Genomic DNA, 26,140 nt, shown 5'->3' with positions numbered 1-26,140 from the left:
CCCCGGGAGGCTCTCCTGCTCCCCTATAGGGTCCCTCCTTCCCCTATGGCCTCCCCCCTTCCCCTGTATGCGCCCCCGTTTTCCCCTATAGGCCCCCCCCAGCCCCCATAGGCTCCCTACAGCCCCGGGCCTACCCCCGTCCCCTATAGCAGCTATAAGGGAAGGACACGCCCCCGGCAGGCGCTGGGTGCGGTTAGTCCAGTCTTTATTGCCCAGGACCCCCCCGGGCGATGGGGGGGTGGGGGTGGGGAGGGGTCGTGTGCGGGAGGGGCCCCTCCCCCTCCCCTCCCGGTTTGTTCCCGTGGGGTGGGGGGAGGGGCGCCTCCCCACCCAATCGTCCAGTCTCAATCCCGCCCTTTGGTCACAGACTCCGCCCCCTCCCCCCACCCCCCACCCCGCGAGGGGGGGGAGGGGCGTTTGGCAGCAATGGGGGAGGGGCAGCTGGGGGAGGGGCAGGTGGGGATTCCCCCCCCCCCAAACTCCGGGCTCCCCTAAGGCAGCATGGCAGGGACAGGGTTAATGAAAGGGGGGCTGCCCCGCGCTAAAGGGGGGGGGCAGAGGCCGAGGGCCCCCAGAGTGTGAGGGGACCCCCAAAAGTGGGGGTTGACTCTCCCCAATGGGGTGACCCCCCAAAAAGGTGCGACTCCCCAAAATGGGGTGAACCCCCAAAAGGCGTGACCCCCCCCAAACAAGGGGTGCCCCTCCCAAAAGGGCCCCCCCAGTTAATGCATGACCCCGCAAAACGGGGTGCCCTCCAATTAAGAGATGACCCCCAATTAAGACGTGACACCCCGCCCCAAATTCAGGGGTGCCCCCCAATTAAGGCGTGTCCCCCCAAAATGGGGTGCTCCCCAAATGGGGGGCCCCCCAATTAAGGGGTGACCCCCCCAAAAAAGGGTGCCCCCCCAATTCTGGGGTGCCCCCCAATTAACTTGTGCCCCCAATTAAGAGGTGCCCCCCAATTAAGCGCTCACCCCCTAATTAAGGGGTGCCCCTCCCAAAACGAGCTGTACCCCTTTTCCACAGTAGGGGCGCTAGAGCAGGGGGGGAAGGGGAGGTCGCTCTTAAAGGGCCAGCGCACCATTTGGCAGGGGTGGCGTTTGGGGGGGGTTTGGGGGTGGGGGTGGGGTTTTTTTCGGGGGGGGGGGGGTCGGAGGGGTCCGGAGGGGTCCTGTGCCCCCCCCTACTCAATTTCGACGATGAGGTCATCACCCTCCAGGCTCATCCCGGGGCGAACGTGGAGGCGGGCGATGGTCCCGGCCAGGGGGGCCGTCACCACCGTCTCCATCTTCATGGCGCTGAGGACGCAGAGGGGGTCCCCCTTGGCCACCGACGCCCCCACATCCACCCGCACCTCCACCACCTCCCCCGGCATGGGGGCCCCCACCTGCCCCTTGGCCCCCCTGTCCGCCTTCGGGTGCACGTGCATCTCCTGGGGGGGGGAGAAAGGGGAATGGGGGAGGTGAGGGGGGGTGCTGGACCCCCTTGTGTCCCCCAGAACCTCCCTGTGTCCATCAAGACCCCCCTGTGTCCCCCAGGATCCTCCCATGTCCCCCAGCACCTCGCCATGGTCCATGGGATCCCCCAATGTCCCCCCAAGTCCCTCAGAACCCCCTTGTGTCCCCAGGACCCTCCATGGTCTCTGGAACCTTCCCCCATGTCCCCCAGGACCCCTGTGTCCCCTAGGATGTCCCCATGGTCCTTGGGACACCCCCATGTCCCCCAGAGCCCCTCCATGGTCCTTGGGACTCCCCTATGGCCCCCAGGACGCCCCTGTGTCCCCCAGAACCCCCCACGGTCCCTGGGACCTCCCCCATAACCCCCAGGACCTGCCTGTATCCCCCAGCACCCCCACATCCCCAGACCCCTCTGTGGCCCCCTAAACCCCCTCATACCCCCTCTGCATCCCCCTAGAGCCCCTCAAACCCCTGTGTGCCCCCCAGGACCCCCCATCCCCCAGACCCCCTCTGCAACCCCTCAGACCCCCTCACATCCCCCTCTGTGCCCCCCCCAGACCCCCTAATCCCCTGTCTCCCTCCCATACTCCCCCAACCCCCCACATCACCCCCAAAGCCCCTCATGCCCCCTCTGTGCCCCCAAACCCCTCCATGTCCCCCCAGATCCTCCCCTCTCTCCTCCCAGACCCCCCGACCCCGCTTCGTGGCCTGGGTGTCCCGCACGAGGATGGAGCGCAGTCGCCCGTTGAGCTCGAAGAAAACCTCCCCCATCATCCCCTAGACCCCCAAAACCCCTCCAACCCCCTCCTCAGCCCCCCCCCCCCCCAGCCCCCCACCTTCATGGCCTGGGTGTCTCGCACGAGGATGGAGCGCAGTTGCCCGTTGAGCTCGAAGAAAACCTCCCGCTGCCCGGCGGCGTTCAGGTCCCCCAGCGCCAGCGCCTTGATGTGCAGCGTCTTCCCCCGCTCCAGCTCCACCTGCGCGGGCGAGGGGTGGGCGTGCGAGGGGTGGGCGTGCAAGGGACGGGCGTGCGAGGGACGGGTGAGCAAAGAGGCGGGTGCACGGGGGGGAGGGTGTGCGAGGGGTCCTGGGTGCGTGGGAGAGGTGCTGGGTGCGTAAGAGGACGCAGGGCGGTGCCGAGGGGTGCACGGGGGTGTGCGAGGGGCCCCAGGGGTGTGCAAGGGGTGCCGGGTGTGCACGAGGGTGTGCGAGGGGCCCCAGGGGTGTGCAAGGAGTGCCGGGTGTGCATGAGGGTGTGCGAGGGGACCCAGGGGTGTGCAAGGGGTGCCGGGTGTGCATGAGGGTGTGCGAGGGGCCCCAGGGGTGTGCGAGGAGTTCCAGGCGTGCGTGAGGGCGTGCGAGGGGCACCAGGAGCGTGCAAGAGGCCCCAGAGGTGTGTGATGGCTACTGGGTGTGCACGAGGGCGTGCGAGGGGACCCAGGGGTGTGCGAGGGGTGCCGGGTGTGCACGAGGGTGTGCGAGGGGACCCAGGGGTGTGCAAGGGGTGCTGGGTGTGCACGAGGGTGTGCAAGAGGCCCTGGGAGTGTGCAAGTGCTGCCAAGAGTGCACGGGGGTGTGCGAGGGGTGCCACGTGTGCACGAGGGTGTGCGAGGGGCCCCAGGGGTGTGCAAGGGGTGCCGGGTGTGCACGAGGGTGTGCGAGGGGCCCCAGGGGTGTGCAAGGGGTGCCGGGTGTGCACGAGGGTGTGCGAGGGGCCCCAGGGGTGTGCAAGGGGTGCCGGGTGTGCACGAGGGTGTGCGAGGGGACCCAGGGGTGTGCAAGGGGTGCCGGGTGTGCATGAGGGTGTGCGAGGGGCCCCAGGGGTGTGCAAGGAGTTCCAGGCATGCATGAGGGTGTGCAAGAGGCACCAGGAGCATGTAAGTGGTGTGCAAGGGCTCCAGAGGTGTGTGACGGCCACTGGGTGTGCACGAGGGCGTGCAAGGGGACCCACGGGTGCGCAAGGGGTGCCGGGTGTGCACGAAGGTGTGCGAGGGGACCCAGGGGTGTGCAAGGGGTGCTGGGCGTACACGAGGGTGTGCGAGGGGACCCATGGGTGTGCAAGGGACGCCAGGTGTGCATGAGGGTGTCCGAGGGGACCCACGGGTGCGCAAGGGGTGCCGGGTGTGCCCGGGGGCGTGCAAGGGGCGCTGGGTGCGTGGGAGAGGCGCTGGGTGTGCAAGGGGGGGTGCGAGGGGCCCCCGGGGTGTGCAAGAGCTGCCAGGCATGCACAGGGGTGCAGGAGGGGTCTAAACCACGCCCTCCGACCAAAGCCCCGCCCATTGTAAGCCCCTCCCCGTTTTCAAGCCCCGCCCATCACACAGCCACACCCACTCAAGCCCCTCCCATCCTCAAGCCCAAGGCAGAACAAATCCCATCCCTAAGCCCCGCCCACTCCGGGCTCCTTTATTGCCCCCCCAGTGCCCCCCCCCCGTGACTCCCAGTCCCCTCCCAGTCCCCTCCAGTTCCCTCCCAGTGCCTCCTGGTCACTTCCTAGTGCCTCCCAGTGCCCCCCAGTCCCGGCCCAGTCCCTCCTGGCCCCTTCCCAGTGCCCCCCAGTCTCCTCCCAGTGCCTCCTGGTCACTTCCTAGTGTCCCCCAGTGCCCCCCAGTCCCCCCCCCCAGTGCCTCCCAGTGCTTTCCTAGTGCCTCCCAGTCTTCTCCCAGTGCCTCCTGGTCATTTCCTAGTGCCTCCCAGTGCCCCCCAGTCCCGGCCCAGTCCCTCCTGGCCCCTTCCCAGTGCCCCCAGTCTCCTCCCAGTGCCTCCTGGTCACTTCCTAGTGTCCCCCAGTGCCCCCAGTCCCCCCCAGTGCCTCCCAGGCTCCTCCCCCCGTTCCCCCCCTCCCCCCAAACCTCCCCCACCTCAAACTCCTCGGCGATGGTGGGGCCCTCGAGGAAGAGGCGGGTGCCCAGGCAGGAGACGGGGCCGAAGGTGGAGGCGAAGGTGCGAAAATCGTCGTAGACTTTGGGGTAGAGGGCGGCCGAGAGCAGGTCCTCGGGGCCGGGGGGGGCCCCGTGCCGCGCCCCCAGCTCCCGCCCCAGCGCCTCGAAATCCAGCGGCGGCAGCGAAGCCCCCGGCCGCCCCTCGACGCGGGGCAGGTCCTTCAGAACCTGGGGGGGTGGGGGTGGAGGGCGTTGGCATGGCAACCGGGGGCCGGGTGTCACGGTAACCGGTGCTGGGAGGTGGTGGTAGGGCACCGTGCCCTGCATTTGTTGCTAGGGGCCCGCTGCTAGGGGCCGGTGCCATGGCAACCATCCCCAGGACCCATTGCTAGGGTCGGGTGCCATGGCAACCATCCCTAGGACCCGTTGCTAGGGTCGAGTGCCATGGCAACCATCCCTAGGACCCGTTGCTAAGGTCGGGTGCCATGGCAACCATCCCTAGGACCCGTTAGTAGGGTCTGGTGCCATGGCAACCAGTATGGGGACCCGTTGCTAGGGGCTGGTGTCATGGCAACCAGAGACGAGAGCCGTTGCTATGGTCGGGTGCCATGGCAACCAGCATTTGGACCCGTTGCTAGGGTCTGGGGCCATGGCAACCAGCACTTGGACCGGTTGCTAGGGTCGGGTGCCATGGCAACCAGCACTTGCACCTGTTACTAGGGACGGGTGCCATGGTAACCTGTACTGTGACCTGTTGCTAGGGACCCGTGCCATGGCAACCAGCACGGGGACCTGTTGCTAGGGACGGGTGCCATGGCAACCAGCACCTGCACCCGTTGCTAGGGACAGGTGCCATGGCAACCATCCCTAGTACCCGTTAGTAGGGTCCGGTGCCACGGCAACCAGGATGGGGACCTGTTGCTAGGGGCTGTTGTCATGGCAACCAGAGCCGGGACCCGTTGCCAGGGTCGGTTGCCATGGCAACCAGCACCACGTGCTGTCACTGCGTCTGGCGCCATGGCAACGGCCTCCAGCAAACCCTCCCAGTCCCCCCAGTGCCCCCAGCCCCCTCCAGCGCCTTCCAATCCCTTCCCAGTGCCCCCCAGTCCCACCCAGACTCCTCGTAGTGCCTCCCAGTCCACGCCCAGCGCCTCCCAGTCCCCTCCCAGCGCCTCCCAGTCCCCTCCCAGTGCCTCCTAGTCCCCTCCCAGTGCCTCCCAGTCCCTCCCAGTCCCCTCCTAGTGCCTCCCAGTCCCACCCAGCCCCCTCCCAGTCCCACCCAGTCCACTCCCAGTGCCCCCCAGCCCCCTCCTAGTGCTTCCCAGTCCCACCCAGCCCCCTCCCAGTCCCCTCCTAGTGCCTCCCAGTCCCACCCAGCCCCTCCCAGTCCCTCCCAGTCCCACCCAGCCCCCTCCCAGTGCCTCCCAGTCCACTCCCAGTCCCTCCTAGTCCCCTCCTAGTGCCTCCCAGTCCCCTCCCAGTGCCTCCTAGTCCCCTCCCAGTGCCTCCCAGTCCCTCCCAGTCCCCTCCTAGTGCCTCCCAGTCCCTCCCAGTCCACTTCCAGTGCCCCCCAGCCCCCTCCTACTGCCTCCCAGTCCCACCCAGCCCCCTCCCAGTGCCTCCCAGTCTACTCCCAGTCCCTCCTAGTCCCCTCCTAGTGCCTTCCAGTCCCACCCAGCCCCCTCCCAGTCCCACCCAGTCCACTCCCAGTGCCCCCCAGCCCCCTCCTAGTGCTTCCCAGTCCCACCCAGCCCCCTCCCAGTCCCCTCCTAGTGCCTCCCAGTCCCACCCAGCCCCCTCCCAGTCCCTCCCAGTCCCACCCAGCCCCCTCCCAGTGCCTCCCAGTCCACTCCCAGTCCCTCCTAGTCCCCTCCTAGTGCCTCCCAGTCCCCTCCCAGTGCCTCCTAGTCCCCTCCCAGTGCCTCCCAGTCCCTCCCCGTCCCCTCCTAGTGCCTCCCAGTCCCTCCCAGTCCACTTCCAGTGCCCCCAGCCCCCTCCTAGTGCCTCCCAGTCCCACCCAGCCCCCTCCCAGTGCCTCCCAGTCTACTCCCAGTGCCTCCCAGTCTACTCCCAGTCCCTCCTAGTCCCCTCCTAGTGCCTTCCAGTCCCACCCAGCCTCCTCCCAGTCCCTCCCAGTCCCACCCAGCCCCCTCCCAGTGCCTCTCAGTCCCACCCAGCCCCCTCCCAGTCCCACCCAGTCCACTCCCAGTGCCCCCCAGCCCCCTCCTAGTGCCTCCCAGTCCCACCCAGCCCCCTCCCAGCCCCCTCCAGCGCCTTCCAATCCCTTCCCAGTGCCCCCCAGTCCCCTCCCAGCGCCTCCCAGTCCCCCTCCCAGCACCCCCACGCACCCGGGAGCGGAGGGGCTCGGGGAAGCCCCCCGGGGGGGTTCCGATGTGACCCTGGAGGAACTCCACGACGGAGAGGGGGAAGGAGAGCTCGTCCGCCCGCGCCTCCACCTCCTCCCGCGACAGCCCGTTCTGCACCATGAACTGCGCCAGGTCCCCCACCACCTTCGAGGACGGCGTCACCTGCACCCGGCAACACCCGGCGGCGTCACCCCACGGGTGTCACCTCGTGGTGGCACCCCCACTACGCTGCTCCCATAGGGATCCTTCCTATGGGGATGGGATGGGGAGCAGCTCACCCTAGAGGGGTCGTCCCTCGTGGACAGCACCCAACCCATGGAGCACCCAACCCATGGAGCACCCAACCCATGGATACCACCCGATGGAGACCATCTCGCCCCACGGTGGAGACCATCTCACCCCATGGGAACCACCTACTCCATGGAGACCACCTTCTGGAGATCACCCATCCCATGGAGACAACTCACCCCATGGGCATCACCCACCCCACAAAGATTGCCCCATGGAGATCATCCACCCCATGGGGACCATCCTACTCCACGGAGACCGCTTTCCCCATGGAGATCACCTGCCCCATGGAGACCATCTTATGGAGACCACCTATCAGATTGAGACCACCCACCCCATGGAGACCATCCTATGGGCACCACCCACCCCACAAAGACTGCCCCATCGAGACCATCCACCCCACGGAGACCATCCTACCCCATGAAGACTATCTTCCCTATGGAGACCATCCTATGGAGACCATTCCACCCCATGGAGACCACCCACCCCATGGAGACCTCCCTATGGAGACCACCCACCCCACGGAGACCATCTCCATCAACACCACCCCATGGAAACCACCCCACGGAGACCCCCCCACCCCACGGATACCACCCACCCCATGGAGACCTCCTTATGGAGACCACCCACCCCACAGAGACCATCTCCATCAACACCACCCCATGGAAACCACCCCACAGAGACCCCCCACCCCATGGAGACCACCCACCCCATGGAGACCATCTCCATCAACACCACCCCATGGAAACCACCCCACGGAGACCCCCCACCCCATGGAGACCACCCAACCCACAGAGACCATCTCCATCAACACCACCCCATGGAAACCACCCCATGGAGACCACCTCCCCATAGAGACCACCCCACGAAGACCACCCCAACCCCTCCTAGCCCCGCCCCCACCTTAATGAGGTCCCCGAGGATCTTGTTGGCCTCGGCATAGGCTTTCTTGACCTCCTTGAACTTGTGGCCCAGCCCCATGGCGTGGGCCTGGAAGTGGAGGTTGGTGTATTGTCCCCCCGGGATCTCGTTCTCGTAGACGTCCGCGTTGCCCGACTTCATGGTGGCCGTGCAGTCGAAGGCGGCGTAGAGTGCCCGTGCCCCCTCCCAGTACTCGCTGTACTCAAACACCCGCTCCAGCGCGATGCCTGGGGGGGCGGGGAGGGGGGGGCGTGGGTGGGGGGCACCCATGGATGGGGACCCCATGGGGACACCGCGCACTGGGGACACGGCGGGGAGGTGTGGCCATGGGTTGGGGGCCACTGTGGTTGAGGGACACCATGGACTGGGGATAACGTCATGACGCAGGTGGCGTCGCTATGGCCGTAGTGCTATTGCTGTGACCACGATGGCATCACCACGGCCATGGGTCCATCACCACGGCCATGGTGGCACCTCCATGACCATGGTGGCATTGCCACGACCACGGTGGCATCACCATGGCCATAGTACCATTGTTGTGATCACGGTGGCATCACCGTGGCCATGGGTCCATCATCATGGCCGTGATACCACCACCACGGCCATAGTACCGTTGTTGTGATCACGGTGGCATCACCGTGGCCATGGGTCCATCAACAAGGCCATGACACCACCACCATGGTGGCGCCTCCATGACCATGGCGGCATTGCCGTGACCATGCCCACAGTGCCATTGCCACAACCGCAGTGCCATTAGCGTGACCATGGTGGCACCTTCACAACCACGGTGGCATTGCCAAGACTATGGTGGCACCTCCATGACCACGTCACCACCTCCCTGACCTTGTTGCCATTGCCAAAACCATAGCGGTACGTCCGTGACCACGTCACCACGTTCATAACCATGGTGGCACCTCCATAACCACGGTGGCACCTCCATAACCATGTCACCACCTCCCTGACCTTGTTGCCATTGCCAAGACCATAGTGGCACCTCCACGACCATGGTGGCATTGCCAAGACTATGGTGGCACCTCCATGACCACGTCACCACCTCCCTGACCTTGTTGCCTTTGCCAAGACCGTGGTGGCACCTCCATGACCACGGTGGCCTCTCTACAGGGGTGTCCATACCTGTGTCGAGGGGGGTCCCACGGGCACAGGCCACCAAGGCGCCCATGCTGGGTTGGGAGGTCATGCCGGCCATGGCGTCCACGGCCACGTCCACCACGTCAGCGCCAGCGTTGGCAGCCGCCAGCATGGAGGCAACGGCGGCCCCGGCCGTGTCGTGGGTGTGGACGTGCAGCGGCACCTCGGGGAACTGCTCCCGTAGGGCCCCCACCAGCAACCGGGCGGCCGCCGGCGTCAGCAGCCCCGCCATGTCCTGGGGGGAGGGGCATAGGGGTCGGGGGTCATGGGGGGTCATAGGGGTCACGGGCACCCCCCAACTCCCAGCCCATCTCGATCCTCCCCACCCCCCACAGCGGCCCCACTGTCTTGGGGGAGGAGGGGACCCCCAAATCCACCTCCCAGCCCCCCAGTTCCCCGTCCCAATGCCCCCAGACCCCCAAATCCCTCTCCTGTCCCCCAGCCCCCTCTGCCAGCCCCCAAGACCCCCAATCCACCCCGCCATCCCCCGGCGCCCCAAATCACCCCCCACGCCCCCAATCCCCTCCCAACCCCCAGCCCCCAAATCCCCCTCCCAGCCCCCCAGCACCCCAAAATCCCCTCTCCCACTCCCCAAATCCCCCTCCCAGCCCCCAAGACCCCCAAAATCCCCCTTCCCATCTCCCAGTCCCCTCTCCCGTCACCCTGAGACCCCCATAACACCCCTCCCATTCCCCAAATCCCCTCCCAACCCCCAGGGCCCCCAAATCTCCCTCCCATCTGCCCAACACCCCCAAATCCCCCCTCCCATCCCCTCATCCCCCTCCCAACCCCTCCAGGCACCCCAAATCCCCCTTCCCATCCCTCCAAGGCCCCCTCCCCCCCCCCCCCCCAATCCTCCCTGCCATCTCCCCAACACCCCCAAATCCCCCCACGTCCCCCCAGGACCACCCCCAAACCTTGATGCAGAGGATGTGGGTGCCGGCGGCCACCAGCTCGCGGGCCAGGCCCAGGTAGTAGTCGAGGGTGTACTTGGTGCGGGCAGGGTCGGCCACGTCCCCGGTGTAGGAGAGGGCGGCCTCCACCACCGCCCCGCCCGCCCGGCCGCCTCCACCCCCAGCACCAGGTTGGGGAGGTAGTTGAGGGCATCAAAGACTCGGAAGATGTCCATCCCGTTGGCCACCGCCACCTCGCAGAAGCTGGGGAAGGGGAGGGAAGGGGACGTTAGCGGGAGCCTGAGGGTCCCCATGTCCCCCTCATGTCTCCTCATGTCCCCCCCACGTCCCCTCACGACCCGCCATGTTCTGACGTCCTTCACCCCTCCGTGATCCCCCATGTTCGCATGACCCCTCATCCCACCGTCTCCCCACGTCCTCCCGTGTCCTTCACGTCCCCTGTTCTCTCCTCCCTCTATGTCCCCATGTCCTTCATATTCCATCTTCCCCCGTCCCTTCATCCCCCACGTCCTTCACGTCCCATGTCCCCTCATCCCACCATAACCCCCCATGTCCCCTCATCTCCCCACGTCCTCTCAACCTTCCATGTCTTCCCATCTCCCTCCATGTCCCCCCCGTCCCCATGCCCCCTCATCTCCCCATGTTCTTCACATCCCATGTCCCCATGGCCCCTCGTCCCTCCATGTCTCCCCATATCCTCCCATATCCCCATGTCCCCTCAACCCTCCATGTCCCCTCATCCCCCATGTTCCCTCATCCCTCCATGTCTCCCCACGTCCCCTCATGTCTCCCCATATCCCCATGTCCCCATATCCCCCATATCCCCATGTCCCCTCAACCCCCATGTCCCCTCATCCCTCCATGTCCCCATGTCCCCTCAACCCTCCATATCCCCATGTTCCCTCATCCCTCCATGTCCCCATGTCCCCTCATCCCCCCATGTCCCCTCATCCCTCCATGTCCCCATGTTCCCTCATCCCTCCATGTCCCCATGTTCCCTCACTCCCCATGTCCCCATGTCCCCTCAACCCTCCATGTCCCCATGTCCCCTCAACCCTCCGTCTCCCCTCATCCCTCCATGTCCCCTCATCCCTCCATGTCCCCTCATCCCCCCATGTCCCCATGTCCCCTCATCCCTCCATGTCCCCTCATCCCCCATGTCCCCATGTCCCTCAACCCTCCGTCTCCCTCATCCCCCATGTCCCCTCAACCCTCCATATCCCCCTGTTCCCTCATCCCTCCCTGTCCCCATGTCCCCTCACTCCCCCATGTCCCCATGTCCCTCAACCCTCCATATCCCCATGTCCCCTCACTCCCCCATGTCCCCATGTCCCCTCATCCCTCCATGTCCCCTCATCCCTCCATGTCCCCTCATCCCCCCATGTCCCCTCAACCCTCCGTCTCCCCTCATCCCTCCATGTCCCCTCATCCCCCCATGTCCCCTCAACCCTCCATATCCCCATGTTCCCTCATCCCTCCATGTCCCCATGTCCCCTCACTCCCCCATGCCCCCATGTCCCCTCATACCTCCATGTCCCCATGTCCCCTCATCCCTCCATGTCCCCTCATCCCCCATGTCCCCTCATCCCTCCATGTCCCCGTGTCCCCTCATCCCTCCGTCTCCCCTCATCCCTCCGTGTCCCCCCACGTCCCCACATCTCCAGATCCCTCCATGTCCCCCCAGTGTCCCCATATGCCCCCATGTCCCCCGTTCCCTGTGTGTGTCCCCCCCCGACCGGTAGACGACGTTGTCGGGGTAGTTGGTGTAGCCGACGGCGTTGGCGCCGCGCAGCAGCATCTGGAAGGGGATGTTGGGGACCAGGCGCCGCAGCTCCCGCAGCCGCTCCCAGGGGCACTCGTGCAGGAACCTCATGGCCACGTCGAAGGTGGCGCCTGCCGGGCACGCCCCGTCCTCGTGCTGTCACCTTTGTGCGAGCCCCGCCCCCTCGTGCAAGCCCCACCCCCCCTCGCACAAGCTCCGCCCCCTCGCACAAGCCCTCCTTCGCACCCCGCCTCTGCGGCGTGCCTGGCCCCAGTGCTTGGTGCTCGAGCCCCGCCCCACGCGAAGCCACGCCCACCCCACAAAGCCCCACCCCCGGTGAAGCCCCGCCCCTGGCGAAGCCCCACACAGGTGAGCCTCAGCAAGCCCCGCCCCTCAGTGTAGCTCCACCCCCGGTGAAGCCCCGCCCCTGGCGAAGCCCCACACAGGTGAGCCTCAGCAAGCCCCGCCCCTCAGTGTAGCTCCACCCCCGGTGAAGCCCCGCCCCCTGTGGGGGACCCCTGTAACTCCCAGCACCGGGAAGGCCCCCTCCCCTCAGACCCCGCCCCTCGATGCAGCGCCCCCCGCCCCGGGTGCCCCCACCGATGCCCCCCGATACCACACCCTTTCAAGCCCCGCCCCTTTACCCCCAAACCCACGCCCCTGGGGCACCCCCCATGGACCCAGCATAGCCCCGCCCCCCCTCGGCCCCGCCCCCCCTCCGAAGCCCCGCCCCCCTCCTCACCTCCCCAGGTCTCCATGCTGCAGAGGGGGCTGAGGGCGTGGGCGACGAAGGGGGCGACGCGGGCGAGGTCGCGGGTGCGGACGCGGGTGGCGAGCAGGGATTGGTGGGCGTCGCGGAAGGTGGTGTCGGTCAGCAGCAGCCCCCGGTGAGCCCGCACCGCCCGGGCGAAGCCCCCCGGGCCCTCCCGCGCCAGCACCGCCCGCAGCCCCGCCGGGGGGGGCCCTGCGGCACCGGGGCGTCAGTGGGGATAGGGGGGCCGGCACACGCACGGCACACGCCGCGGCGTGCCGCGCGCACGCCACGCACACGCCGTAAACACGCCACAGGGTGCCACGCGCGCGCCGTGTGTACGTCATGCACGCGGCAAGCGCCTGTGCCACGCACACGCCGTGCGCGTGCCATTAAATGCCGTGCACGTGCCATGCACACGCTGAGGCACGCCATGCACACACGCCGAGGCACACCATGCACACACGCCGAAGCACGCCATGCACACACGCCGAGGCGCGCCATGCACACGCCACAGCGCGCCACGCGCACACCAAGCGCATACTCCGAGCACACGCCAAGCACACGGTACGGCTTGCTGCGGCCACGCCAAGCACGTACGTCGTGCACGTACACCACGCGCGTGCTACGGCATGTCCCGCACACGCCCCGCGCACGCCAAACACGTGCCCTGCACATGCCAAGCACACGCCAAGCACACACGCTAACGGCACGCCAACCACACGCCGTGCACACGCCACACGCACCGGGGCCCGTGTGCATCGCACACGCCACATACATGCCGCGTCCTGCCCCTCCCCCGCTCACCCATGGGCACCGGGGGGGGGGTGGGCTCCACCAGCGCCGCCTTCGCCTTGACGGGGAGGGGGGTGCTGGGGCCGTTCACCATCACGTGACCTGGGGGGGGGGGGGCACGTGGTCAGGGGCGCCGGGACCCCCAAAACCCCAGGGATCCCCTCCAAACATCTGAGAACCCCCAAGTCCCCCAGATCCCCCCCCGGACCCTCAAGACCCCTCCCAGCCCCCCAAAGGACCCCTGAGGGTCCCCAGGGACCACCCAGATGCCTCCCACCCCCTCAGGGACCCCTTAGAGCTCCCAGGGCCCCCCGGGGACCCCCAAGCCCCTCCCAGCCCCCCGGGGTCTCTAAAAGCCCCAGAGCCCCCCTCAGAGCCCTCCCTGCCCCCCGGGACCCCTTAGAGCCCCCAAGGCCCCCCAGATCCCCCCACGGACCCCCAAGACCCCTCCCAGCACCCCCAAAGACCTCTTAGAGCCCCCAGGCTCCCCCAAGACCCCATCCCCCAGACACCCCTTAGAGCCCCCAGGGACCCCAAGACCCTGCCCAGGCCCCCAAAGCCCCCTCAGAGACCCCAGGACCCACCCAGGGACCCCTGAGAGCCTCCAGCCCCCCAGCCCCCAGGGACCCCTAGAAACCCCAGGACCCCCAAAGACCCCCCAGAGTCCCCCAAGACCCCTCCCAGCCCCCAGGGACCCCTTAGAGCCCTCCCCAGGGACCACCAAGACCTCTTCCACCCCCCAGGGACCTCTAAAAGCCCCCAGAGCCCCCCTAGAGCCCTCCAGCCCCCTAGAGCCCCCCAGAGTCCCCAGACCCCCCCCAAGACCCCTTAGAGCCCCCAAGGATCCCCCAGCCCCCCCCCCCATACCCAGATAGTGAAGCAACTTCTGGGCCCGATTCTGGCCGGGGCGGAGGTGGAAGAGCTCAGGGTTCTCGTCGATGAACTGGGTGTCGGCGGCACCCCCCAAAAACTGGGGGTGCGCCAGGACGTTCTGCAGGAACGGGATGTTCGTCTGCGCGAGACGCGCCCGTCAGCGTGCGACGCACGAGGGGACGGGCGTCATCCTCCCCCTCCTCGTGCGACACACCAGGGCGGGGGGAGCGTCCCCCTCGTGCGACGCACGGGGAGCCCGGTGCCGGTGCATTGCACAATCCCTCCCGCCCCGTCGTGCGTTGCACGAGAGCTCCTCCATACCCTCCTGTGCGTTGCACAAGTCCTCTAGTGCGTGGCACGACCCCCTTGCCCCATCGTGCATCGCACAAGGGGTCCCCCCACACCCTCCCGTGTGTTGCACAAGTACCCTGGTGCGTTGCACGAGCCCTCCACCCCATCGCACGCTGCATAGGAGCCCCCGTGCATCGCACGAGAGCTCCCCCCCCAAAGCTCCTGGTGCGTCACACAAGCCCCCTGGTACATCGTACGACCCCCCAGTGCATTGCACACCTCCACCCCCTCGTGCATCGCACGAGGGTCCCCGTGCATCGCCCGAGAGCCCCCTCAAAACCCCCTGGTCCACTGCCCAACACCCCCGTGCATCCCCCCCCCCGCCCCGTGCATCGCACAAGAGCCCCCCAACACCCCTCCGTGCATCTCTCCCCCCCCCGCCCCGTGCGTCGCACGAGGGCCCCCCCCGCCCCACCTTGACCCCGCGGATGCGGAACTCGGCCAGGGCCCGGCTCATCTTGGCGGCGGCGGCCGGCTGGTCGGGGCCGTGGGCCACCACCTTCACCAGCAGCGAGTCGTAGTGGGGGGAGATCAGGGCCCCCTGGAAAGCCGAGGCCCCGTCCAGGCGGATCCCCATCCCCTCGCCGCTGCGGAACACCTGCCGGCACCCCCGCACCCTGTAGAGAACCCTATAGGCGCCCACAGGCCCTATAGGGTCCTGTGGAGACCCTACAGGGCCTCCTACAGGCACCTGCCCGCCCCACAGAGCCCCTGTACGGCCTCATATAGGTACCCCCGGACTCTATAGATAGCTCTATAGGCACCTATGGGCCCTATAGGGTCCTGCGGAGCCCCTATAGAGCCTCCTATGGGCCCCTATAGGTTCTATATGGTCCCACAGAGACCCTATAGAGTTTCTTATAGGCACCCATCCACTCCACAGAGCCTCCTATGGGCACCCCTCCATGCCATAAAGCCCCTATAGAGCCTCCTACATGCATTTATGGACGCTATACGGTTTCAGAGCACCTACAAAGCTTTTTACAGGCATCTACGGACCCTGTATGGTCCCACAGATCCCTATAGAGCCTCCTGCAGGCACCTATGGACCCTATATGGGGGTCTAACGGGAGGGGTCCTAGGGGAGTCCCAAGGCGGATCCCAAGCAGGGTCCCACGGGCGTCCCATTTAGCGGGGGTCCCATGGGGGTCCTGGGGCGGCCCATGGGGGTCCCCAGGGAGGGTCCCAGTGCAGGGTCCTAGGGGTGATCCCATGGGGGGATCACCAAGGGGGGTCCTGGGGGGTCCCAAGGGGGTCTCCAGGGGGTCCCAGGGGAGGTGTCCCATGGAGGGGTCACAAGCGGGTCCCATGGGGGTCCCAAGGGGGTCTCCAGGGGGGTCCCAGGGGAGGTGTCCCATGGAGGGGTCCCAAGGGAGTCCCATGGGGGTCTCCAGGGGGGTCCCAGGGGAGGTGTCCCATGGAGGGGTCACAAGCGGGTCCCATGGGGTCCCAAGGGGGTCCCAAGGGAGTCCCATGGGGGTCCCAGGGGAGGTGTCCCATGGAGGGGTCACAAGCAGGTCCCATGGGGGTCCCAAGGGGGTCTCCAGGGGGGTCCCAGGGGAGGTGACCCATGGGGGTCCCAAGGGGGTCTCCAGGGGGTCCCAGGGGTCCCAGGGGAGGTGACCCATGGAGGGGTCCCAAGGGGGTCCCAAGGGAGTCCCAGGGGGGTCCCAGGGGAGGTGTCCCATGGAGGGGTCACAAGCAGGTCCCATGGGGGTCCCAAGGGGGTCTCCAGGGGGGTCCCAGGGGAGGTGACCCATGGAGGGGTCCCAAGGGGGTCCCAAGGGGGGTCCCAGGGGAGGTGTCCCATGGAGGGGTCCCAAGGGAGTCCCATGGGGGTCTCCAGGGGGGTCCCAGGGGAGGTGTCCCATGGAGGGGTCCCAAGGGGGTCCCAAGGGGGGTCCCAGGGGAGATGTCCCATGGAGGGGCCCCAAGGGGGTCCCAGGGGTGTCCCAAAGCAGAGGGGTCCCGTGGGGGCACCTCGATGCGGCCGGTGTCGGGTTGGAAGCCGCGGGCAGGGTCCTCGGTGGTGACGCGGCACTGGATGGCGCAGCCGTTCACCCGGATGCTCTCCTGGCGCAGCCCCAGCTCCGGCAGCGACCGCCCCGCCGCCACCTGCAGCTGCGCGTGGACCAGGTCCACGCTGCCCGGGTGTCACCAGGGGGGGACCCAGGCGTCCGGGGTGGGGGGGACACCCCGGTGGCCGGGCACCCCCACCTCCACTCCCCATTTTCCCGGACACCCAGGCATCCGAGCACCCCTCGTCCTCCCAAGCGCCCAGGTATTCGGGCACCCCCCACACACCCTTTGCACCCCTCATCCTCCCAGGGGACCCGGGTGTCCCGGGACCCGCTCCCCGCACCCCAGGGGACCCCCAGGCGTCCGGACGCTCACTCGGTGATCTCCTCGGTGACCGTGTGCTCCACCTGCAGCCGGGAGTTGACCTCGATGAAGTAGTAATCCCCGTTCTGGTCCACCAGGAACTCCACCGTCCCCGCGTTTTCGTAGCCCACCTGCGTCACCCCCCGCCGTCAGCGCAGACGCCGGGGTCCCCTGGACACCTGGGTGTCCCGCCCGGACGCCTGGGTCCCCCAAACACCCAGGTCCCCTGAATGCCTGGGTCCCCCGGATGCCTGGGTCCCCCAAACACCCAGGTCCCCCGAACGCCCGGGTCCCCGTCCCCCCCCCCTGCTGGTGGCTTGCCCTGGGGGGGGTCCCCTTGCAGCGCCCTGGGGGGGCATGTGCAACCCCCCCCGGACTCCTGGGTCCCTCTCCGGATTCCTGGGTTCCCCCATGGTCTCTTGGGTCCCCCCACCCAACTCCTGGGTCCCCTGGTGATGGGTGCGGGTCCCCTCCCTGACTCCTGGGTCCCCCCCATGGACTCTTAGGTCCCCCAGGAGTGGGTGCAGGTTCCCCCCTTGACTCCTGGGTGCTCCCCCCAAACTCCTGCATCCCCCTGGGGATGGATGCGCGTCCCTTCCCCGGACTCCTGGTCCCCTCCTGAACTCCTGGGTGACCCCCCCGCCGCAACTTCTGGGTCCCCTGGTGATGGGTGCAGGCCCCCCACCCCAACTCCTGGGTGTCCCCCCCAGACTCCTGGGTGTCCTCCCTGCCAGCTCCTGGGTCCCCATGTTCTCTTGGGTCCCACCACGGACTCATGGGTCCCAACTCCTGGGTCCCCGGGGGGACGGATGCACGACCCTTCCCCAAACTCCTGGGTGCCCTTCCCGGACTCCTGGGTGCCGGTACCTGCTGGGCGAGGCGGACGGCGTCGCTGGCCAGGCGGGCGCGGAGCTCGGGGTGCAGGCGGGCGGCCGGGGCGATCTCCACCACCTTCTGGTGCCGGCGCTGGATGGAGCAATCCCGCTCGTAGAGGTGGACCACGTTCCCGTGCTGGTCCCCTGGGGGCAGCGGCGGGGTCAGAGCGGGGGGGACCCAGGCACCCCCAAAAGGGACCCGGGTGTCCGGGTGCCCTCACACCGCCCCCATTGAGGGACCCAGGTGTTCGGGCACCCCTGGAAGGGACCCAGGCGTGGGGGCACCCACGCACCCCACGTTGAGGTGCCCAAGCATCTGGCCATCCCACTGAGGGACCCAGGCACCCAGGCACCCCCAAAAGGGACCCAGGTGTTCGGGTGCCCCCACCCTCCCTCCCATTACCTCCTGCCCCCCAGCCCCCCAAACACAACTGCCCCCCTAAACCTCTGCCACCCAGCCCCCAAAACCCTCAGACCCCAAAAACCTCCTAACTGCCCCCAAACCCCCTCCAGCCTCTCCAACCTGCCCCCCAAACCCCTTCGAGGTGCCCTCAGAGGACCTGCGGACCCCCTCAAATCCCTGAGGACCCCTAAAACCCCAGGGACAACCCCAAAGCCCCCAGAACCGCCCCCCAAGCCTCAGGGTCCTCCCAAAGCTCCAAGGACTCCCCCAAAGCCCCAGAGTCCCCCCCCAAAGCCCCCAGAGAAGCCCCCCCGCATCGTACCCAGGATCTGGACCTCGATGTGCCGCGGGCGCTCGATGAATTTCTCCACGAAAAGGGCCCCGTTGCCGAAAGCGGCCAAAGCCTCCGAGGAGGCGCGGGAGAAGCTCTCCTCCAGCTCCTGCGCACACCCGGACGCCTGGGTTTCCCCGGATGCCTGGGTCCCCCCACCCGCTTGGGTCCCCCCACCCACTTGGGTGTGTCCCCCCCCCACTTGGGTCCTCTGGGCACGCCTGGGTCCGTCCCCCCCAGGGTGCCTGGGTCCCTCCACCCACTGGAGTCCCATCAGGATGCCTGGGTGTCCCCCCCAGCACGCCTGGGTTCCTCCATGGATGCCTGGGTCCCCCCCCACCTATTTGGGCCCCCAGGATGTTGGGGTGTCCTGGGGAATTGGGGGTCCCAGGATTTGGGGGTCCCAGACACCTGGGTCCTATGGTGGGGGAGGTCCGGGGTGGGGGTCCTGGGGAATTGGGGGTCCCCGATGCTGGGGTCCCATGGCGGGGGCACCCCCAGGGGCCCGGATGCCAGGGTCCCATGGCAAGGGGGGTCCCGTGGGGCCAGGATGCCTGGGCCCCACGGCGGGAGGGGTGTCTTGGGGTTGGGGTCCCAGGGAATTGGTGGACACCGGGGTCCCATGGCGGGGGGGTCCCGTGGGGCCTGGACGCTGGGGTCCCGTGGCAGAGGGGTCCCAGGGATTTGAGGGTCCCAGACGCCCAGGTCCCGTGGTGGTGGGGGGGTCCTGTGGGGCCCGGCCTCTGGGGTCCCCCGTACCTGGGGGGAGCGGACCACCCGCATGCCGCGGCCGCCGCCGCCGTGAGCCGCCTTGAAGATGATGGGGAAGCCGACCTGGTGGGCGAAGTCCTGCGCCTCCGACAGCGCTGACACCGGCGCCGGCGTCCCCGGCACCACCGGCACTCCTGGGGGGGGTCCCGTCAGTGCCGGTGTCGGGGACACCCTGCTCTCCACACCCCCCCCCAGGAACCCCCAAGCCCACTTAACCCCATCACCCTCCCCTGGCACCCGTAGCCCCCCATAACCCCCTGTAGCCCCCAGCAATCCCATAAGTCCCCCATAGCCTCCTGCAACCACCCAATAACCCCACAACCGCCCCAGCCCCCATAATCCCCTCAAAACCACCCATTGCCCCCCTCAATATCCCTATATCCTCCCCATAACCCCAAAAGCCCCCATAACCCCCATAATCCCATAACCCCCAATAACACCTCAACCCTCCCCATAACCCCGTACCCCCAATAGCCCCATAGCCCCCCAATAGCCCCCAGTAACCCCATAACTCCCCCAATAGACCCATAACCCCCAATAAATCCCCTAATAACCCCATAACCCCGTAGCCCCCCATAACTCCCCTCAATAACCCCATAGTCCCCCCATAGCCCCCCAATAACCCCATAACCCCCAATAAATTCCCCTGATAGCCCCACTACTCCCAGATACCCCCTCAATAACCCCATAAACCCCCAATATCCCCCAAGAAACCCCCCAGTAACCCCATAACTCCCCACGACTTCATAACCCCCCAAAAACCCCATAACCCCCAAATAACTCCATAACTCCCCCATACCCCCAAGTAACCCCATAAGCCCCCCAAAACCCCATAACGCTCCCCCACCAGCAGCGATGGCGATGCCGCGAGCCTCCACTTTATCCCCCATCTTGCGGACGACGGCGGGGGGGGGTCCCACAAACCGGACCCCCGCGTCCAGGCAGGCCTGGGCGAAGTCAGCTCGCTCCGACAGGAACCCGTATCCCGGGTGGATGGCGTCTACCCCGTTCTCCTGTGGGGGAACACCGGTGGGGGGGGTCTGGCACCCCAGACCCCCCACCCAAGGACCCAGGCATCGGGGACCCTGCCCCACCCTATATACCCAGGGACCCAGGCATCTGGGGGGGGGTCATGTGACCCCCAGCCCCCACAGACACCCCCCCCCCCCCCCCCAGGGACCCACTTGTCCAGGGGGGACACGTGACCCCCTCAGCACCCCCAGAACCCCCCCACCCAAGGACCCAGGCGTCTCGGGGGTCGCGTGACCCCAGCACCCCCACCCAGTGACCCAGGTGTCCAGGGGGGACACGTGACCCCTCAGCACCCCCAGACCCCCCACCCAGGGACCCAAGCATCTGGGGGGGCCCCATCTCCAGGGGACCCAGGAGTTCCCCCCACAGGGGACCCAGGCGTGTCCCCACCCAGATGTCCCCCCATAGGGTCCCCAGTTGTCCCCCCCATAAGGTCCCCAGCCATGTCCCCCTCTAGGGGACCCAGACGTGCCCCCCACCCATGGGTTCCCCCACAGGGGACCCAGGCATCCCCCCCCAAGGAACCCAGAGGTTCCCCCCATAGGGGACTCAGTCACGTCACCCATAGGGGATCCACGCGTTCCCCATAGGGTCCCCAGGCATGCCCCCCACCCAGGGGTCCCTCCCATAGGGGACCCAGGCGTTCACCCCATAGGGTCCCCAGATGTCCCCCCCATAGGGTTCCCAGTGATGTCCCCCATAGGGGACCCAGGCATCCCCCCCCATAGGGTCCTCAAGCATATTCCCCATAGGGTCCCCAGGCACGTTCCCCACAGGGGACCCGGGCATGCCCCCCACCCAGGGGTCCCTCCCATAGGGGACCCAGGCGTTCACCCCATAGGGTCCCCAGATGTCCCCCCCATAGGGTTCCCAGTGATGTCCCCCATAGGGGACCTGGGCATCCCCCCCATAGGGTCCCAGTCATGTTCCCCACAGGGGACCCGGGCATGCCCCCCACCCAAGGGTCCTTCCCATAGGGGACCCAGGCATCCCCCCCACAGGGTCCCCAGTCATGCCCCCCAAGGGAACCCCGGCACGTCCCAACCGGGGGGACCCAGGCGTCCCCCCCATAGCGTCCCCAGGCGTCCCCCCCAGTGTCCCCGCCGTGGGGTACCTGGGCGACGCGGATGATGTCGGGGATGTGGAGGTAGGCCTGGACGGGGGGCAGCCCCCGCCCCACCAGATAGGCCTCATCCGCCTTCTGCCGGTGCATCTGCCCCGTGTCCTGCTCCGAGTAGACGGCCACCGTCCGGATCCCCAGCTCCGTGCACGCCCGGAACACCCGGATGGCGATCTCGCCTTGGGGGGGGGACAGGGACATGGGGACACGGGCATGGGGACACCCCCGGGACACGCCATCCCATGGGGACATGGGGATGGGGACATCCCAGCTGGGAGGGGGACACGGCCACCGTCCGGATCCCCAGCTCCGTGCACGCCCGGAACACCCGGATGGCGATCTCGCCTTGGGGGGGGGGGCAGGGACATGGGGACACCCCCGGGACATGCCATCCCACTGGGGACATGGGGTGGGGACACCCTGGGGACATCCCAGCTGGGAGGGGGACACGGCCACCGTCCGGATCCCCAGCTCCGTGCACGCCTGGAACACCCGGATGGCGATCTCACCTTGGGGGGGGACACAGGGACATGGGGACACCCCCGGGACATGCCATCCCACTGGGGACACGAGGATGGGGACACCCTGGGGACACCCCAGCTGGGAGGGGGACACAGGGACATGGGGACAGCCCATCCCGCTGGGGATGTCCCAGCTGGGATGGGGACATGGGGACAAGGACACTCCAGGGACACGCCATCCCATCGGGGACATCCCGGGGCACGGGGACAGGGACACCCCACCCCATCGGGGACACCCCATCCCGCTGGGGACATCCCGGATGGGAGGGGGACAGGAGGATGGGGACAGCCCGGTTGGGAGGGGGACACGGGGACAGGGACACCCTGGGGACACGCCATGGGGACAGCCTGGGGACATGGGGGATGGAGGGGAGAAAGGGGGGACCCAGGGGACAAAGCGGGGGACAATGGGGCTGGGGGTGACCCCAGGGCACCCGGGGGACACGGGGGGGGCACCCAGGGGACATTGGGGGTCCCAGGAGACGCGGGGGGGTCACTGGGTGACACGGGGAGGGGGGCCCAGGGGACACGGGGAGCCCCAGGGGACATGGGGGGCCCCAGGGGACATTGGGGTGGCCCGCAGGTGACAGGGGGTGTCCCCAGGGCCATCACTCACCCCGGTTGGCCACCAGGACCTTGCGGATGGGCTGGTAGCTGACGGGGCGGGTGGTCCCGGGGGGACCCCACAGCAGCCGCACCCCCAGGAGGGCGCGGCCCCTGCGGGGGACGCACAGCTGCAACATCTGGAGGGGGAGGGGACACACGGGGGGGGGTGTGACACGAGTGGGGGGGTCACAGGGCAGCGCAGTGGCCAGCAGCCCCCCAACCCCGTTGCCAGCACAACCCTATACGAGACAGTGGAGAATCCTCCCCCCCCCCCCCCCCCCGCCTTTCCCAGAAGGGACCCAAGCATCCGGGGCCACTCCCCTTTGCCCCAGTGCCCTTTGACCCCCCCTCCCAACCAAAAACACCCATAGCCCCTATAGGGGACAGCGGAGAATCTCCCCCTCCCCCCCTCCCCGCCCTCTCCCCCCCCAGTTTTCCCAGAAGGGACCCAGGCATCCGGGCCACCCCTCCCCCCACCTTTCCCCCAGTGCCCTCTGACCCCAAACCCGCGGGAAGGGACCTCGACCCCCCCTCCCCTCCCCAACCCCATACGAGACCCTGGAGAATCCCCCCATCCCATAATGCACCTGGATGCCTCCCCCTCCCCCCCCTTTAATGAGCAGGGGCAGGTTAAGGGGGGGGGTGGGGTGTGTGTGACACGCGTGTCCCACGCACACGTGTGTGCAACCCCCCCTCGCACGAGGACCCTCGCACGAGCGTCCCTCGCACGAGCGCCTGCGCACAAGGACCCCCCGCACGAGCACGTCTCTTGCACGAGCACCTCTTGCACAAGCGCCTCCCTTGCACGAGCACCTCTTGCACGAGCCCCTCTCCTCACGAGCCCCTCGCACGAGCCCCTTTCCCGCAAGCGCCCCTTGCACAAGCACCTCTTTTGCACGAGCATCTCTTGCACGAGCCCCTCTCTCGCACGAGAACTTCTTCTATGAGCCCCCTTTGCACGAGCATCTCTTGCACGAGCCCGTCTCCTCCACAAGCCCCTCTTGCACAAGCACCTCCCTTGCACGAGCCCCCCTCGCACGAGCGCCTCTCGCACAAGCCCCTCTCTTGCACGAGTACTTTTTCCATGAGCCCCCTTTGCACGAGCATCTCTTGCACAAGCGCCTCCCTTGCACGAGGACCTCTCGCACAAGCCCGTCTCCTCCACAAGCCGCTCTTGCACGAGCACCTCTCTTGCACGAGCACCTTTGCCACAAGCAACCCTTGCACAAACACCTCTTTTGCACGAGCCCCCTCGCACAAGCCCCTCTCTTGCACGAGTACTTCTTCTATGAGCCCCCTTTGCACGAGCATCTCTTGCACACGCCCATCTCCTTCACCAGCCCTTCTTGCACAAGCACCTCCCTTGCACAAGCACCTCTTGCACAAGCCCCTCTCTCGCACGAGTACTTTTCCCATGACCTCCTTTTGCACGAGCCCCTCTCCCGCAAGCACCCCTTGCACAAACACCTCTTTTGCACGAGCCCCTCCCTTGCACGAGTACCTCTGCCACAAGCCCCCCTCGCACGAGCCCCCCTCCCCTCCCTCGCACGAGTACCTTTGCCACGCGCGCTCCTCGCACGCGCGCTCCCCGCCGACCCGGGCAGGCCGGGACTCGCCGCCGCCGCCGCCGCCCGCTGTCGCACGCCCCTCGCACGCCCCTCGCACGCGCCCTCGCACGCCTGGCCCGGGGCTCCCCGCCCCCGCGCCCGCCGGCCCAGGCGTCCGGGTGAATCATTGACCCGCGGGGCAAAGTCCATACGGCCCCATACGCCCCCACCGGGCACGTATGGCCCCATACGGCCCCGCAGGGTACGTATGGCCCCATATGGCCCCATATGGCCCCGCGGACGAGCTGCCCAGCGGGGCCAAACTGGGAGCACTGGTCCGTACTGGGGTTCTAGGGGGGACCAAGTGTATAGGGGCCTGGTCTATAGGGGCTCCCAGGCCCTATAGGGGGTCCCAGGACTTATAGGAGACCCCAGTCCCCATAGAGGGCTGATGAGGGGGACTCATGCAGAGGGCTCTTGGTCCCTATAGGGGGATCAAGTCTATAGGAGTCTGGTCTATAGGAGCTCCCAAGCCCTATAGGGGCTCCCAGACCTTATAGGAAACCTCAGCCCCCATAGAGAGCTGATGGGGGGGCTTATGCAGAGGGGTCTTGGCCGCTATAGGGTGACCAAGCCTATAGATGCCTGGTCTATAGGAGGTCCTAGGCCCTACAGGGGGTGCCAGGCCCTATAGGGGGCTGACAGGGGGACTCACTTAGAGTGCTCGTGGTCCCTATAGGGGGTCCCAGACCCTATAGGGGGCTCGGATCCGGGGAGGGGGGGACACAGACACACCGGACGGGGTCCCCTATGGCCTGCGACATATGGGGGAGGTCACGTGGGTCCCGGCCCCTATAGGGGACCCCGGCTATAGGCGGCGGGGGTGGTCACGTGGGTCCTGGTCCCTATAGCGGGCGGCCAGCCCGTGGGGGAGGGGGAGTCGCGGTCCATATGGGGGGGGTCAAGTCACGTGGGTCAGGCCATATAGGGGAGGGGTCAGGTCACAGGGGCCCTGGGTCACGTGGTCCCCGGTGTCGCCCCCGCCCCCAACTCACCGCTCCGCGACCGCCGCCGCCGCTTCCCCCCGCGTCCCGGCCGGCCCCGCTGGCCCCGCCCCCCTCGCCCCTATTGGCCAGCCTCCGCCCCGCCCCCTTGCCGCCGCGCCCCGCCCCTTACCGGAGGCCGGCGGGAACGGGCGCACTTCGTTAGCCCGCCCTCTTCCGCTCCCGCTCCGCTATTGGCGGGAGAGGCTGCCACTCCCACCGTAAGCCCCGCCCCCCCGCTTCAGCGGGGAGGAGAGGGCGGGGCGCCGTGACGTCACGGTGGCGTCGCTCGCGGCCATTGGCGGGCGCGCCGGTGCCTCCGCGGGCGCTGATTGGCCCGGGGGGCGGGGCCACTGGAGAGTGGGCGGGGCCACGTGACCCGGACGCGCGGGCACGTGAGCACGACAGCCCGTCGCCTATAGCACGGCCCCTATAGGGGAGTCCTGCGGGTGCCGGCACCTACAGGGTGCTGACCCCTCCGCCCCCCCAGGGGGCGCCCTACAGAGGGCCGTAAGGCCGCTCCCTTTCCTGTAGGGAACTTTCTATAGGCCCCTGCCTGCTTTAGGGGTCATTCTATAGCCCCTTTCCCCTATAAGGAGTGCTCTGCGGCCTGGTTTGACCTACACAGGGCCATAAAGCTCCTCCATTTGCTACTGAGAGTTTCCTATAGGTCCTCCACCCCTTATAGGGGTTGTTGTAGGACCCCATCTGACCTATAGGGGACTGTAGGCCTCACCCATGCCACCCTAGGGAGCACTCTATAGGCCCCCACCCCCTTTAGGGGACACCCTATGGGACTACCCACCCTATAGGGGATCCTATGGACAGAGTGACACAGTGCGCCCCCCCCATACCCTCCTTCCCCCTGTAGGGGACAACCGATGGCCCTGTTTGACCCTTGGAGGGCGGCAAGGCCCCTCCATCCCCTATAGGGGAACACCCTGTAGGCTCCTCCCCCCTATAGGGGACAGCCCATAGACCCCCGCCCCCTATAGACACCTGC

At 67.7% G+C, this 26,140-nt stretch overlaps 1 protein-coding gene across 1 annotated transcript; it reads right to left on the bottom strand.

Moving 5' to 3' along the window:
* Positions 1-1,087: 1,087 nt before the first annotated feature.
* Positions 1,088-25,203, bottom strand: PC (pyruvate carboxylase). Its single transcript, XM_072880687.1, is given in 22 exon segments — positions 1,088-1,432; positions 2,294-2,434; positions 4,316-4,564; positions 6,685-6,864; positions 7,894-8,138; positions 9,046-9,295; positions 9,978-10,108; positions 10,111-10,217; positions 11,711-11,867; positions 12,479-12,700; positions 13,295-13,384; positions 14,150-14,294; positions 14,922-15,104; positions 16,487-16,649; positions 16,901-17,019; positions 17,756-17,907; positions 18,489-18,606; positions 19,257-19,402; positions 20,116-20,281; positions 21,415-21,599; positions 22,558-22,684; positions 25,150-25,203. Coding segments are annotated over 21 exon segments (3,525 nt in total). The 5' UTR covers positions 25,150-25,203; the 3' UTR covers positions 1,088-1,183.
* Positions 25,204-26,140: the final 937 nt, after the last annotated feature.

This window comes from Ciconia boyciana, chromosome 16 (genome assembly GCF_034638445.1).
Source record: "Ciconia boyciana chromosome 16, ASM3463844v1, whole genome shotgun sequence".
Lineage (NCBI taxonomy): Eukaryota > Metazoa > Chordata > Aves > Ciconiiformes > Ciconiidae > Ciconia > Ciconia boyciana.
This window is presented reverse-complemented; position numbering and strand designations above follow the sequence as displayed.